The following is a 14728-nucleotide window of genomic DNA, read 5'->3' as shown; positions in this document are numbered from 1 at the left end:
TAGCCAAATTTTGGCATCCAGATTATTGTACTAAGAATTTCTCATCGTTGCATAATAATAAAACCCTCAATTGTTGCACCAATTTTCCCAAGTTGGGTTTTTTCGGGGACATTTGTCCAAAAATTATTGTGTAAATTTTATGTGCGCTAGATTTTATCAATTTCCATTGTTATTTTCTTCCGTAGTTTATTGGTGAAAATCACAGTGTAAATTATTTGATATTTGTCGTAGCAGACAACAGATAAATTGTTAAATAAATTAGCAATTAAAAAAAAATCTAGTTGTTGTGATAGATGAAATTTTCACATGGTACCAGAGCATGAGTGATCATCCAGGAAGCTCAGAAGTGGAGAAGAGAATTTCGTTGTTCAGAGGGAGCAAAAGGCCAAAATTCTCAGAGGTTGCGCAGTACCCAAATTAGTAGTTCGAATCATTGGGCAGGAGTTCGATTTTCAATTGCAAGCTTGCAGAAAACTCAAAGTTGCCCGGGATAGTGATTCCAGCATTGAGAGGGAGCAGCAACAGCTCAGAGTTTCGCTAAGTAGATTTCTGGTTGGATGCAAAGGGTTTTGCAGCAATAAAATTAGCGTCAGGTGGAAGAGAATTTGCACACACAGTAGGAGATTTCTCTCAGAGGGGTTTTAGCCAAGAAATTTGATTTTGCCAGTGGCAGGTGGTAGTCGCAGCTAACAGAACAACGCATTCCAAGTGGGAGTGCGAGTAGCAGAGCAGCAATCGAGCAGAGGAAGAGGGAGTTTCCAGACCAGATTCAGAAATGGCCACAACAAGGCTCAGAGAACAAGATAGATTGGAGGGAGCCTCCAACTATGTCCTCTTGAAGGTTAGGATGTTATTCCTTCTAGATGAATATGCTCTGAAGACCTATGCAGAGAGTGCAGTCGAAGTTCCACAGGACCCTGATCAACAGACAAAGTACAAGAAGGAAATGGCGAAGGCCAAGAGGATGATTTTGGATGGTGTCCGAGATCATCTAGTCTCACATGTGGTAGACAAAGGGATGGCCAAGGAGATGTGGGATGCTTTGTCTGAGTTATTTTAGAGTTCTTTCGAGCAATGGAAGATGTACCACCAGAAGTTGAGGAACACCAACATGCAGAAGCGCAAGAGCATAGCTACCTTTCTCACTCGGATTCAAGAGGTCTGAGATCAGTTGTTAGCTATTGGGGAGACACCCAAACCCACAGAGCTTGTACAATTGGCACTCAATAATGTCTCAGAGGATTGGCAGGTATTTGTCCAGAGTATATTGGGCAGAGATACCTTGCCAAGGTGGGATAGGATGTGGTCTGATCTACAACAAGAGGAATTGAAACAAGCTTTGTTAAAGAGTACCATCAGCGGCAACAGCAGCAAGGGTGTGAAGAGTGAGGACGAGAATGTGGCCCTAGCATCTAAGGGTCCCAGTCAGGGGCAGGGGAAGCAGAAGAAGAAGAAGGACCTATCAAAGGTCAAGTGCTTCAGATGTGGTGAGTCTGATCACTACAGCACACAGTGTCCTCTCAAGAAGAAGGACAAGCAGGAGAAGAAAGACCAGGCAGCAACATCTGCAGAAATTGACAAACTGTCTTCCAAGTTGGAAGAAGAGTTTGCCATGTTTGTTGCCATACCTCCAAGAGAGACATGGGGCAACTTGGAGTTGTAGTCCTAGAGATTGCAGAGACTGGCCAAGGTCCATTGAGGAATCCACCTCATGCATCATTACCTAGCTACAGGGGCCCACAGTATTCAATAGTAGGATGGACAGTGTCAGAGCTGTGGTCAGAATTCCAAAGTGACAGTTGTAGACTAGTAGCAGTCAGGTGTTGAGGAGCGCAGTGCAGAGTTGGCAACAGTGCAGACAGGCACAGTGCAGAGTCAACAGCAGTGCAAATTCTTCAGTGACAGTGCAGAGACCAGTAGCAGTCAGAACTCAAGAGACAGATGCATCATACTGAACATAGTTGATTCAGTATTTTGGATGCTTCTTAGTTGTAGTAATTGCAGTTGCAACAACAACAGATGAGAAGGAGTTGCAGTGCAGATGCAGAGTTGGCAGCAGTATGGCAGTGTCAACAGCAGCATAAATGCAGCATCAGAATTGCGCACTAGTTGGTGGGCAGTGGCAAGCAGTCACAGTGGCCAGACATCAGCAGCGTGAAAGAGAATGGTACAGAGGCAGAGTGTGCAACACTACAACACATTCCTCGCTAAGAGGGAGTGTTAGTTTTTGTAGCATCAAATGTGTTCTAGTCACGAAACTTGGTGGGGAGGCTAGAATACATGAGATCTCCATTACCCAGAAATTGTTTTTGGAAATTCCACTTAGAGATGACTTAACTAAACTTAGGAAAACTGCTTAATTGATCAAAATTAATTAAGTCAAGGTGAGAATTCTCTAGAAACTCACATGGATCGACTTCGTTGTGATCTTGGCCCTTGATTAAGTTTTAATCTTGGTCGTTGGTGCTCCAACAGAAGATTATAAGAAGAAGTCGATGGGCACTTGGAGAATACACTTGAGAAGTTTGATTTCCTTGGAAATTTAATTTCCAGAGAGGAGTAGCAATTGTCAGAAAGCCAGAGATAGAAGCAGAGACAGTTAGGCTAGAGGAAGCTTTCCAGATCCAGTGAGTGCATTTGCAGAGAGGTCGAAGTTTCTCCAGGAGGTTGCACAGTCCTAGTGCAGAAGCCTCAGAGAGCAGTTCGATTCGCTGAAGAGGGCAGACGTTTTCAATTCCAAAGGTCGGGCAAAGGTTCTAGAGTGTCGGAGAAGCGTTTTCCCAATCAGCAACAAGCAAGACGGCTTGATTAGCAGAAGATTCAGGTAGCACGTATGGCAGGAAGCTAGAAGTTGACATAGGGCCTGCGTAGACCCAGTTGGATGGTTTGCTTTTCAGAGGTAATCCAGTGCCACAATTGCCCGGAGTGGGGGTAATTTCCCTCTAGATATTTTGCCAGTATTTTCTCTGCAGGATAACCAGATTTTGGCATCTAGATTATTGTACTTGGAATTTATCACAGCGGCATAGTAATAAAACCCTCAGCTGTTGCACCGGTTTTCCCAAGTTAGGTATTTCCTGGAAAATTCGTCCAAAAATTAATGTGTAAATTTTTTGTGTGTGTATGTGCTAGATTTTCTCAATTTCCAATGCTATTTTCTTCCGAATTTATTTGTGAAGATTGCAGTGTGAATTATTTGGTATTTTCGATAGTAGATAAATTGTTAAATTAATTAACAATTAGAAAAATAATTTCTAGTTGCTATAATAGGATTTCAAACTTGAAATTTTCACAAAGCCTCCATCATTTTGGCAACATATTCAGAGACCTTTTGCGGCCTATTCTTTTATGGATATGCAGCCTATATTTGAGGTTATATGTGATCTATCTCTGAGCTCTAATGTGGCCTAATCTAAGGCATCTAATGCAGCTATCTAAGGCAAGTTTTGTGCCTTAAAGGAGGTATCTAATGCGGTTATCTGAGCCAGGTTCTCTTCCATGTATCTTTGCGGCAAACTTGTGGATCATTTGCGGCCCTTTTCTTTGACTTCTTTGTGGTAAGTTCATTCAAGCATATGCCCCTATTCTTTATGATATATTCGGCCTATCTCCTGAATTGTATGTGGCCTCTCTCTGAGAAAATAAGGATTGTTCCTGCAAAGTGATGTAGCCTTTTGGTATAGTCCTAATTGTTGAAATATGTAACTAGGTTCGGTTTTCATAATGACATGTGTAGTAATGATGATTTTATGTAATTGTGTAAAGAAGAAAAATAAAAGTATTTATGTTATGCTTGAGTCATGGGTTTCAGGCTCAAGGAATTTTATTTTATCGATGAAGCTCCCATTGTGAGCTATTTGGTTTGGTCATCAAGTCATAAAGTCTATTGAGTCAAATGTCATGTGTTAAAGACCCATTTGGGCATGTTACATATATATATTTAAGTCATTGTAAGAAGAACCTCCAAGACCAAGCACTTCAAGCAAGTCAGCCCTCATTGGAAGCATCTAGCCTACACCAAGATGACAAGTCAGCCTAGCACCAAGTCAAGTCGGCCTACAAGCTGAAGGAAGATGTCTATATATAGGGCACTATGCCTCATTCAAAGGAAGAGAACACACACAAAAAAAGTTTGATAAGGACAACAAGATACCTCACATCCAAGAAAAGAAAGGAGAACAAAGATCCAAGGAAGAACGAGGACATTTCAGGACTTTTTTTGGATTATTTCTTTCACACATGCAAAGGAAACTACCGTTTCCTACCTACTGCAATTTGAGATACTAAGAAGGCTAAATCAAGGCAAGAAAAGGAGCTACAATGAAGGTCGAAGTCACTAGCAAACCAAGCCTAATCAAGTGAAGGAGAGGGTGAGGCTAAAGTAGCCCTAAATAGGTCACACATGGGAAATTGCAATGAATTGCAGGTTACCGAAAATTGCAAAAGGAGAGGCCTAGAACTTCAGTCTTGTGTTGCAAGATCTAGGGTGAAGGAAGAAGGAGGAAGTGTAGTCATCGAAGGAAGTAATTAACTTGGCCTTGGAGAGGTCATTAGGTCAAGGGTCTCGGTCTTGGTATTTGTCACTTGAAGTTTCTATAAGAAGAAGAATTCGTTTAGGTTTTTCCTCTCAAGTTTGAGAGGTTTTGGCCCTGATTGATCCCCTACATTCTGTGTCTCTTGTCTCCTTATTGTTTATGATTTGGTAGTTGTTTGATGAAAAAGAACACTATAATAATCTAAGTCCAGAGAAGAACCTAATCTAAAGAAGTAAAAAGCATTCACAAGCAATTATCATTACTAGAGAAATCACTTAACTCTAATGCCCTAGATTTTTCAACATGGTATCAAAGCTAAAAGGGCGGTTCAACAAGGGACACTCAAGCATTCAAGGACCGAAATTCTAGAAAGAGCATCAAAGCAAATCTAGAAGATCATCTCATCCTAAAAGCACTTTGAAGTCAAGATCTACAAGGAAGTATCAAAACCCTAGATCGAATAAGAAGTCAACAGAAATCTTGGGATCCTTGCTCAAGTAATCATCAAAGAAAAAGGGACCACAAAGACCCTATACCTCTAATCAAGTTGAATAGATCTACAAATCAAAGTAACTTGAAGTCTACTCATCCAAAAGAAGCAAGATCAAGGACGTTGTCATTATCATCAACAAGGACATTGTCATCATCATCAAAAGTTCTAAGGTGATCTCCCTCTCTTTGGAGCCAAGGATCACTCTTGAAGAAAACTATCTTCATCAAGGAGAAGTTTTCTATTATTTATATCATCATCAAATTCAAGGAAGCAGCAAGTGGAAGAAGCATCTTCACAAGTAAGTCTATCTATGTCTACATTTGAATATGTCAAAATGTATTTTTACAAGGAAAGCAACAAGTTGGTTGGGGCTTCAAACTTTCTTGCATGGAAGAAGATGACAGATCTGAATCTCATTGAAAATGAGGTCATGGAACATGTTAAGGGCTCCATCTCCAAACCTCCAAAAGAAGATGCTCAGGCACTTGCAACGCTCATGAAAGGGGAAGTAAGGGCTCAAAGGATTCTCATAGAATCCATCAAGGATCCTCTCATTCCATATGTATCTAAACTCGAAACTTCAAAAGAAATATATGACAAACTAGTAGAATTGTTTACTATAACCACTACAGGAGAAGTTATCTCATTAAGGAAAAAACTCTACAGGGTAAGGATATCAAAAGAAGAAGGAATAGCCTCATACTTTATGAGGATATATGAAATAAGGGATCAACATCAAGATCTGGGAGAAATAATGTCTGACAAAGAGATGACCACCGTAGTACTAAATGCACTACCAGAGGAATTAGGTAACTTCACATCAAGCATTTATGGGAAGAAGGAAGCTACTCCATTCAAGGATCTATGGTCACTATGCAAGATTGAAGAAACTAGGCTTAAGGAAAAAATTGATGTAGGATCAAGTAAGCAAAATCAAGCATATGCTACAATGACAAAAAGAATAGGAAATTTTGGTCCTCAAAAAAAAAAAATATATATATATATATATATATATATGGCCAAGGTTCAATGCTATGGATGTCAAGAATACGGGCATTACCAAAAAGATTGTCCTAAGCTCAAGAAGGACAATAACAAAAGAGGAAGAAAAGAAGCCCATATCACCGAAGAAGTGGAGGAAGCTGAAAAGAAGAAATCCAAGAAAAAGGAAGTAAAAGATCTCTACTGTGATTGAGATAGTCTTTCTCACTAGTTCTTTTCAAATTTTTTATTGTAAGATATGGCCATCATGAGTCACTAAGGAGCATGATAGGATGCATCATGGCATCACAAAAGCATTGAAAGCAAGAGTTCGTAGAGAAGCATGAAAGATAGAAATCTATGGCAGTCACCTATGGAAGAATATAGCTCTTGGTAACCTCATTAGAAGCATAAATGGTACTTATGAGAAAAGGGAAAAATCATCTAGTACAAAGCACATCATACATCAATCAAAAGGAAAACATTTGTTGAATGAGGATACTCAAGATCCTCTGTTGGAATCTTCATTTGAAGGTTCACCGATTAAAAGGAAGCAAGTATTTCATCAAGAATTCCAACTTGTGGGAATTCATGGGATAGTGGAATGATGTCAAAAGAAGTGAAGCAGATCAAGGAATTGAAGTTCTTCAATCAAGGAAGTTGTTGAAGGAAGTCTAGATGACCTTAAAAAAATGAGGTATGTATGCTTATATTTGATAAACTAGAGTCATGTCATATGGTTGCGGGTAACATGGATAAATGCTCTATCTTGAGAGCATGATCAAAAGAAAGGTTCTCCACTTTTGAAAGGATGCAGGAAGGTATGGGTCACACATTGACTAGATGAAATCAACATAATATGTCCTCATATGAAATATGAGGTGGTTGACGTAAATTGGAGGAACTTTGATTAGAAGAACCTGGAAAAGAAATGTGTGAAAAAAGAAAGAGATCATGAAATATGCAACTATGGAAGAGGCGATTAACATTCAAGGACTAAAAGATTTGATTATGATATCTCCATGAAAGATATGAAGACCCTGATAAAGTCTAAAAAAGAAAGAGACCCTTGACATTGTATATCTTTTTGGAGATGTGTCAATATATATGCAGGATGTTGATGCAAACAAGGAGATGTCATGATAAAAGACCATCACAAAGGTAATTTTGATTTAATGTTCATTTTTTATTTTTGAACAATATCTGGATGGGCTAATGCAGAGTTACCAAGCGAAGAGCTGTAGATGTCATCTACAACTGATACTCCTATGGTAGGATGAAAAATCCTGAACGAAACATGACGTAAAGAAGGTAGCGAGGTATGAAAGAAGGCCAGATATGGACTAATGGATCACTTTCCAATGAAAGAAAGAATGACATGACTGACATAATTCATGAATGAAAGTGATGGATGGTCGATGCCCTACAAAGAAGTCCCAAAAAGATGAAGACTCCTGAATAAAGAAAAAGAAGTTCATGACATCAAAAGGAGGATCTTTTCAAGCAGTTGGTTGTCCCATGATCTCCACCTAAAGAGTTGTTGGAAGCAAGTCCCTAGTCAAGAGGGAGCTTGGACAAGTCCCTGATTAAGAGGGAGCTTGGGTACATTCCTTTTATGGAATGGGTTGGTCATCCCTAGTTAAGAGGGAGTGACAAATATGGTTCTCTACTTCATGTGTCATGCACTAGACTAGGACTAACAACCGTAAGTCTTAGTGAAGGCCATGAGGAGAGATAGACACATCATTCTTGTCTTCACCTAGGAAGATAAAATGGAGGATTGGGTAAGCATCTGGCATCCGATACTCTTTGAGGATGTGGTAGGGCATCCAAGATAAGAGTAGTCGTAGAGGACCAATATTCTTTGAGGACTGAGAATCCAAGATAAGAATAGTCTTGGTGGAACATACTCTGAGAGAACCCGGGTGGGGTATGTTCCGAGAGAGACAATGATGAGGGTGTCTATAAATCATTGGTCTCACCAGCATTGTGCTCTGATCTTGTGGAGAGATAGAGTTGTTAATCAAGGCCTTACTATGTGACAATGCTAGATGATATGAGGCTATACAGATAGGTTACCAATCCGACTCTTCTTATGATAATTCTTCAGATTGAGAATGTCCAAGTACCTTGTATGGATAATGAATACCTCCCTAGCTAAGAGGGAGTGTTGAAATAGGTAACTAGGTTTGGTCTTCATAATGACATTTGTAATGATGATTTCATGTAATTAATGTAAAGAAGAAAAATAAAATTATTTATGGTATGCTTGAATCATGGGTTTCACACTCAACGAATTTTATTTTATAGATGAAGCTCCCGTTGTGAGCTATTAGGTTTGGTCATCAAGTCATAAAGTCTATTGAGTCAATGTCATATATTAAAGACCCATTTGGGCATGTTACATATATATTTTAAGTCATTGTAAGAAGACCCTCCAAGACAAAGCACTTCAAGCAAGTCGGCCCTCATATGAAGCATCTAGCCTACACCAAGATGACAAGTCGACCTACAAGCTGAAGGAAGAAGCCTATATATAGGGCACTCAGCCTCATTCAAAGGAAGAGAACGCACACAAAAGAAGTTCGATAAGAAGGAAAAGGAGATACCTCACATCCAAGTGAAGAAAGGAGGACAAAGATCGAAGGAAGAGCGAGGACATTTCAGGACTGTTTTTGGATCATTTCATTCACACGTGTGAAGGAAACTAGGGTTTCCTACCTACTGCAATTTGAGATCCAAAGAAGGCTAAATCAAGGCAAGAAAAGGAGCTACATTGAAGGCCGAAGTCACTTGCAACCCAACCCTTGTCAAGCGAAGGAGAAGATGGGGCTAAGTAGCCCTAAATAGGTCACACGTGGGAAATTACAGTCAATTGCAGGCTGCCGAAAATTGCAGAAGGAGAGGCCGAGAACTTCAGTCTTGTGTTGCAAGATCTAGGGTGAAGGAAGGAGGAAGTGCAGTCATTGAAGGAAGTAATTAACTTGGTCTTGGAGAGGTCATTAGGTCAAGGGTTTTGGTCTTGGTATTCGCCACTTGAATCTTCTATAAGAAGAAGAATTTTGTTGGGTTTTTCCTCTCAAGTTGGAGAGGTTTTGGCCCTGGGTGATTGCCTACATTCTATGTCTCTTGTCTCCTTATTGTTTATGATTTGGTAGTTGTTTGATGAAAAGGAACACTATAATAATCTAAGTCAAGAGAAGAACCTAATCTAAAGAAGTAAAAAGCATTCACAAACAGTTATCATTACAAGAGAAATCACTTAATCTAATGTCCTAGATTTCTCAATACCAATAGCCCTAACTCAAAGTAGTTAGGGAAATACTTATGTGGCCTTCAAGGCCTGTACCTATGAGGCCTGATTAGGAGATCAATGCACCCTTCTTGAGGAGTCCTATGACTAGGCTTCATGTGCCCTGATCTTCTGAGTTTAATAGTGATATATGGCACAGATTTTTGTTATGTTTGGCAGTGATGTATGGTTCAGATTCTTGTAATATATGACAGCTACTGCACGACAAAAATTCTTGATAACAGTGACAATGACAAAAATGTATGGCTATGATGATTACACCAATGAAAGTGATGTATGACATAATAACAATGATGAATGACCATATGACACATGATAGTATGACACTTGTGATATCTTCATATGTATGGCAGTGATGCAAGTCTCGTGTGACTATGATATACATGGCAGTGATACCTATGCTTTAGTATGGCAGTGTTCTTGTATGACAGTACTATTGATGACAGTGGTAACAGTACTCTTGATGACAGTGACCACAGTGATGTATTCAGTGAAGTATTGAGAGTAATTTCAGTGATGTATGGCCATAGTCTCACAATAGTGATGTATGCCAATAATGTATGGCAGTAACCTATATGACAATAATCTAATGATGTGTGGCAGTGCTTCTATGATAAAGATGTGTGGTAGTACTTTATGACAGTGATGTATAACAGTGCTGCTCAAGGCAGAGATCTATGCTATCTACAGTGATTTGGAGGCAGCCCTTTCAGATGTCTTGAGAATGTCTCTTTGACTAATGAAGATCATGCATGATCTCATGGTGGCCTTATGAGGCCTAATGTGCTTGATGATGTAAGACTTATGTCTCATGATATTTGTACTTTGTATCTCAGCTAAACATTTGATGAATATTTAAGAAGAAGAATTTGGTTGGATTTTCCTCCTTGTGGGGTTTTTCCCTGGTCTTTGACCTAAATCCCGGTGTCTCTATTGTGCATGTTTTTCTTCTATTGTTTTTTATTGTTCCGCTGCCTTTCTGATGTTATTGTTCTCTCTACATAATTGCTAATGATAATATGATGTTATGGGGTGAATATAATGTGAAAATGTTGAAAAAGTTTAAAATTGCAATTATCTACAGCAGAGAACAATCTAGCCCTAAAAATTAACACAATTGAGGACTAGCTCCCATCATCTAAGATGTGAAACTAAGAGATGGATAGTCCCCAAAGAAGATTGGGAAGAAAGAACTTGCATGTTTTGCAACAGAGGGGTGATAGAAACAGAATGGCATTTTATCAAAAAAAAATGTGCGGCTTATGAAAATATCCATCTTCACTTTGACAACAACGTAAAGGTGAGCAGTCTCAGTGAACTTTTTAAAGAGGCAAAACTTCACAAAACAGCAAGTTTCTTACTCAAGATTCCAGGAGAGCCAACGTGGAAAAAAAAATTGAATAGGGATTAAGTTGTTATTTGTTGACCCCTGAGACCACGAGGTCTCTCGACATCATTAAAATAAATTCATTTCTTCATTTGATGGGGGCAAATATGTAACAATACCATTGAGGTTGCAATCTTGAGTTGTTCCATCCTCTAGGGCACTTTATGGATCATGAGTTAAGATGGAAGTTGGGTAGTATGTAGTAAATACCATCTCCATGTACGTGGATGACACGAGAAAAAAGTCTTCTGTAAGTGAATCCACGTGTTCTTGGGCAAATTGGTGGGGATTCTCAGTCTTGAGAAGCTCTGCCAATAGCTCCGTCGATTTCATTTGTCTCTTACTCAATTCTGCAACTCTCTCTACAGCCCAACATATGCTTCAATCAATCACTGCTATACCTCAAAACCCCTTAAAACTTTTAGATTCGTCATTATGTATCTTGCACATTGTTTGCAATTTGGATTTCTGAAAAGAACGAACGGATCACTTCCAGTTTACCTGATTCCGAAGCTCCGCATGTTGTCCTGAGATGTGAAGTCACAGATGATCTTAACGCACAGCGAACTTGTGGATCGGGTCCGTCATTGCAACCTGCGTCAGGAAAGCTAACATTAATGTGAACTAGTTTAGAGAAATGATGCCCCTCTGGCAATCACCGGATGCCGAAATACAGAGACTTACTTGAATTAGAGCAACTGCCAAAGGATGTGAAATTCAAGCGAGCAACAGGTTTAATGAGTGCATGACAGACAAATAGGGCCATTGGAGCAAAGCTCTCGCCTCAGTGCCTGGACAACAGTTGATTTCTACTTCCTCGCCTTATCTTCAAACGGGTTGCCAAAAAGGGAAATGCCTGATCTCGTGACTCTGGCGTGAGCATATAGCTGCCGTATTCCGACAGACAATCCACTACCCCGTCTTCATATGTCAGGTTAATATCCGCTGGGAGTTTATGCCCACGGAACAGGTTCGAATCTCAACCAGCGGATGCTTGCAGCACTAGTACAGACAATGCACTACCCCGTCTTCATATGTCAGGTTAATATCCGCTGGGGTTTTACGTCGACGGACCAGGTTCGAATCTCAACCCGTGGGTGCTTGCAGCACTATTTTGAAACCGATAGCGAGGTTGAACCCAAACATTAAAATTGTGTTTTTCCTTTTCAACTTTTGTGACATTAAAACGAGTTTTCACGGAGCATGTGCTTGTGCCAAGAGGGAGCATGTTCTTTTTTAATATTTTTGAAATTCAATTTTTAATATTGATAAAAGAAAATCATTAATATATATATTATATTAAAATATATAACATATAAATAGTAGTTATAAATTAACATTTATTTTATTATATAAATTAAAATAATGATTATGTAATTATATTTAAATTTAATTAACCAGTGTTATTTAGTAATTAATATTTATTGTTTAGTTTAAATATAGTTAAATTGGAGACTAGGTCTTGTAAAGATGTGAGATGATCAATTAAAGTCATGAGGAAAAATAAATATGAAGAATAAACTATTTCATAGTTATAATAAATTTTTATAACTTTATTTTTTGCAGTGTTTCGTTCAAATTAATATGGAGAAATTTAGTTTTAGCTTAATGTGAATTTCAGGAAATTTGTTTTGCATGACCATTTGTCTCCTACAATGTTCATAGGCATTGTCCATAACTAATACAGAGATGAATGCAATTGTATATATCATAGTAAAAGCCAGGAAAATAGAAACAAAATTTTTATTGTTATCTCTTAAAACACATCTTATTTTAAACATTATTATTTTTTTTGCCCAACAAAATAAAATTGAGATCATTAATACCTTTTCATACTTCACATGTAAATTTAAAACTTATATTGTTTCAATATTATGCGTTAAAAAGCAAATTAACAAACACAAAACAAAATTTGATTTTTTTTATTGAGGATCTTGCACGAACGTTATATCAAAGTTTACGCATATGATGCTATCATAGCTGAGCTATCTCTCCACAATTTCATAGCTTTATTTGGATCGTTTGCAACGCTCAAGCAGATGCTTCATTACAGTATGCAAAGTATTTTCCCGATATGCCCTTCAAATTTGGATGAATGTTGAATTGCAACAAAGGCCATTCCTATTACCCTGATTTTCCTTGATTTTTTCGGAGATAAATAGTTTCTCTGAAAATTAAGGTCATTCTTATTACCCTGATTTTCCTTGATTTTTTCGGAAATAAATAGTTTCTCTGAAAATTAAGGGATAACAAGTACAAGGAACGAGTTAAAACATTTAAAGAATTCAATAAAAAGGCTAAAGTAGGAGTGTGAGAGTTCTCACTTAAGAAATCGATTTTGGAAGTTTTGATGAAAGGAAGAAAACTAAATCTGCAAAGGCGAAGCAATTCTTTAATCAATTTAGAATATGATATTGAGCTACAAGCTAGCATCCAAGAAGAAATTAGAAAAATTAATAAAGCAAGATAAACATATTACGGTCACCAGCGATAAGTTCGTCGCTATTTCTGGTGATTTTAGTCTTTACCATGCGTGGATGGTTAGAATTTGTTGTCACATATGCCTTCATTTTCCGCATTTTAGACGGAAACTTGTTAAAGGTTTATTCTTTGCAAAAGCTTTGTTAATACGAGCAGTTATAAAAAACGTAGCTGAATATTAAGATTACCTCACATCTCAACGCAAGCTCTTTTGTGTGTAGAATATTTGCTAGTTTAGATTGAGCATTGGCGTCAGAACTATAAAGGTTAAGAGTGAGTATTAAATTATTTTAACCATATCCGAACACGGATTCGAAATATGGAACTTATAAAAGGTAGCCTAGTTAGAAGAAAGTGGCATGGAAATAAGCACAAACAGGTAAAGCCGCGTAGTCTCTTGAATTTACAGAAAATAGTAACCAAGTACTGCCATGCAAGAGCTGTGTGAGTCGTAATATTTAGTGCTTACCGAGATGATTAGTTGTGAAAGTCATCTCACCATCTTGACAAACCTGGAATTCGTGACAAAACTTTCCAGTGTTGTTTTTGCAAGATACACAGCTGGGTTAGTCAGATGCACAAGAAAATCACAAGAAACCATATATATGATCTGAGTGCAAGCTACATTGAGCGATACTTAGTTCGATTCCCAAATGAAATATCAATTCCAACAATGAAACTAAATTAATGTAACACAAATGGAATAGGACAAAATCATGGATAGCAAAAAAAAAAAAAAGCATGTCAATACTAATTTTGGTTCCTATATGAAAAAAGTAATTCAATTAATTCAAAATGGAAATTACGGTAATGGAAGTAAGAATTCAAAATTGAATCTACAATGTTAATAAGTGATAGAAATTAATAAAATAATATATATATATGAATGAAATTAAAATGTGTTATTTTAAATTGAAAATATGGAGGAAAAATTATATCTTATGAAAAAAAATCAAAATTAAAAAAATGAAATAAAAGGGAAATCAAACTAAAAAAAATAGTAACTAATCGGAAAATAGAAGTCACTAAACAACACTCATAATAAGATCTCAAAAAATCACCTTACAAATAAATAAATTTAAATAATAATAAAAATTAACAAAAATTGAAGTCCTATTTTAAACAATGTTTTTATCAAAGACAAATTAATACGCATTGAAAGGCAAAACTAAATGCGTAATATATTAAGCACATATAAATTTAATATTTACAATATACCAAAATTCTATATTCACCTCATTTTACCATGGATATTATTAATTTCTAAATAGTCTTTTTTACAATACCATTGGCCAACACCATGGCTTATCAATACCACATACCCAAAAACCATAATTCATTTCAAAATAAAAATTATAAATATTTTATTTCATTTTGATTTAAATTTTTAATATTTTTTAAAATAAAACTTAATATTTACAATAAACATACAATATAACTTGATTCTTAACCAAGGAAAATTTTAAGGATAGCCATTTTTGTAAAAATATTCAAATTTATAATGATTTAATATTAATATCTATAAAATTTTAATTTTA

The 14728-nt window shown here is 37.2% G+C and overlaps 1 protein-coding gene across 1 annotated transcript in view; it reads right to left on the bottom strand.

Annotated features, from left to right (window-relative positions):
* LOC149225034 (uncharacterized) overlaps window positions 1-11871 on the bottom strand; it is a 44632-nt gene extending 32761 nt beyond the window's left edge. Inside the window, exons 1-3 of the mRNA XM_089386433.1 lie at window positions 11394-11871; window positions 11211-11303; window positions 10920-11071 (exon numbers count right to left, since the gene is read on the bottom strand). Of these exons, the coding sequence (XP_089242559.1) occupies window positions 10920-11071; window positions 11211-11303; window positions 11394-11475 (327 nt within the window). The 5' untranslated portion in view covers window positions 11476-11871. The remainder of the gene's footprint in view (window positions 1-10919; window positions 11072-11210; window positions 11304-11393) is intronic.
* Window positions 11872-14728: the final 2857 nt, after the last annotated feature.

Source organism: Pinus tabuliformis, chromosome Q (assembly GCF_031772625.1).
Source record: "Pinus tabuliformis cultivar Carrire ecotype Pingquan chromosome Q, CPIR1, whole genome shotgun sequence".
NCBI classification, from domain to species: domain Eukaryota; kingdom Viridiplantae; phylum Streptophyta; class Pinopsida; order Pinales; family Pinaceae; genus Pinus; species Pinus tabuliformis.
This window is presented reverse-complemented; position numbering and strand designations above follow the sequence as displayed.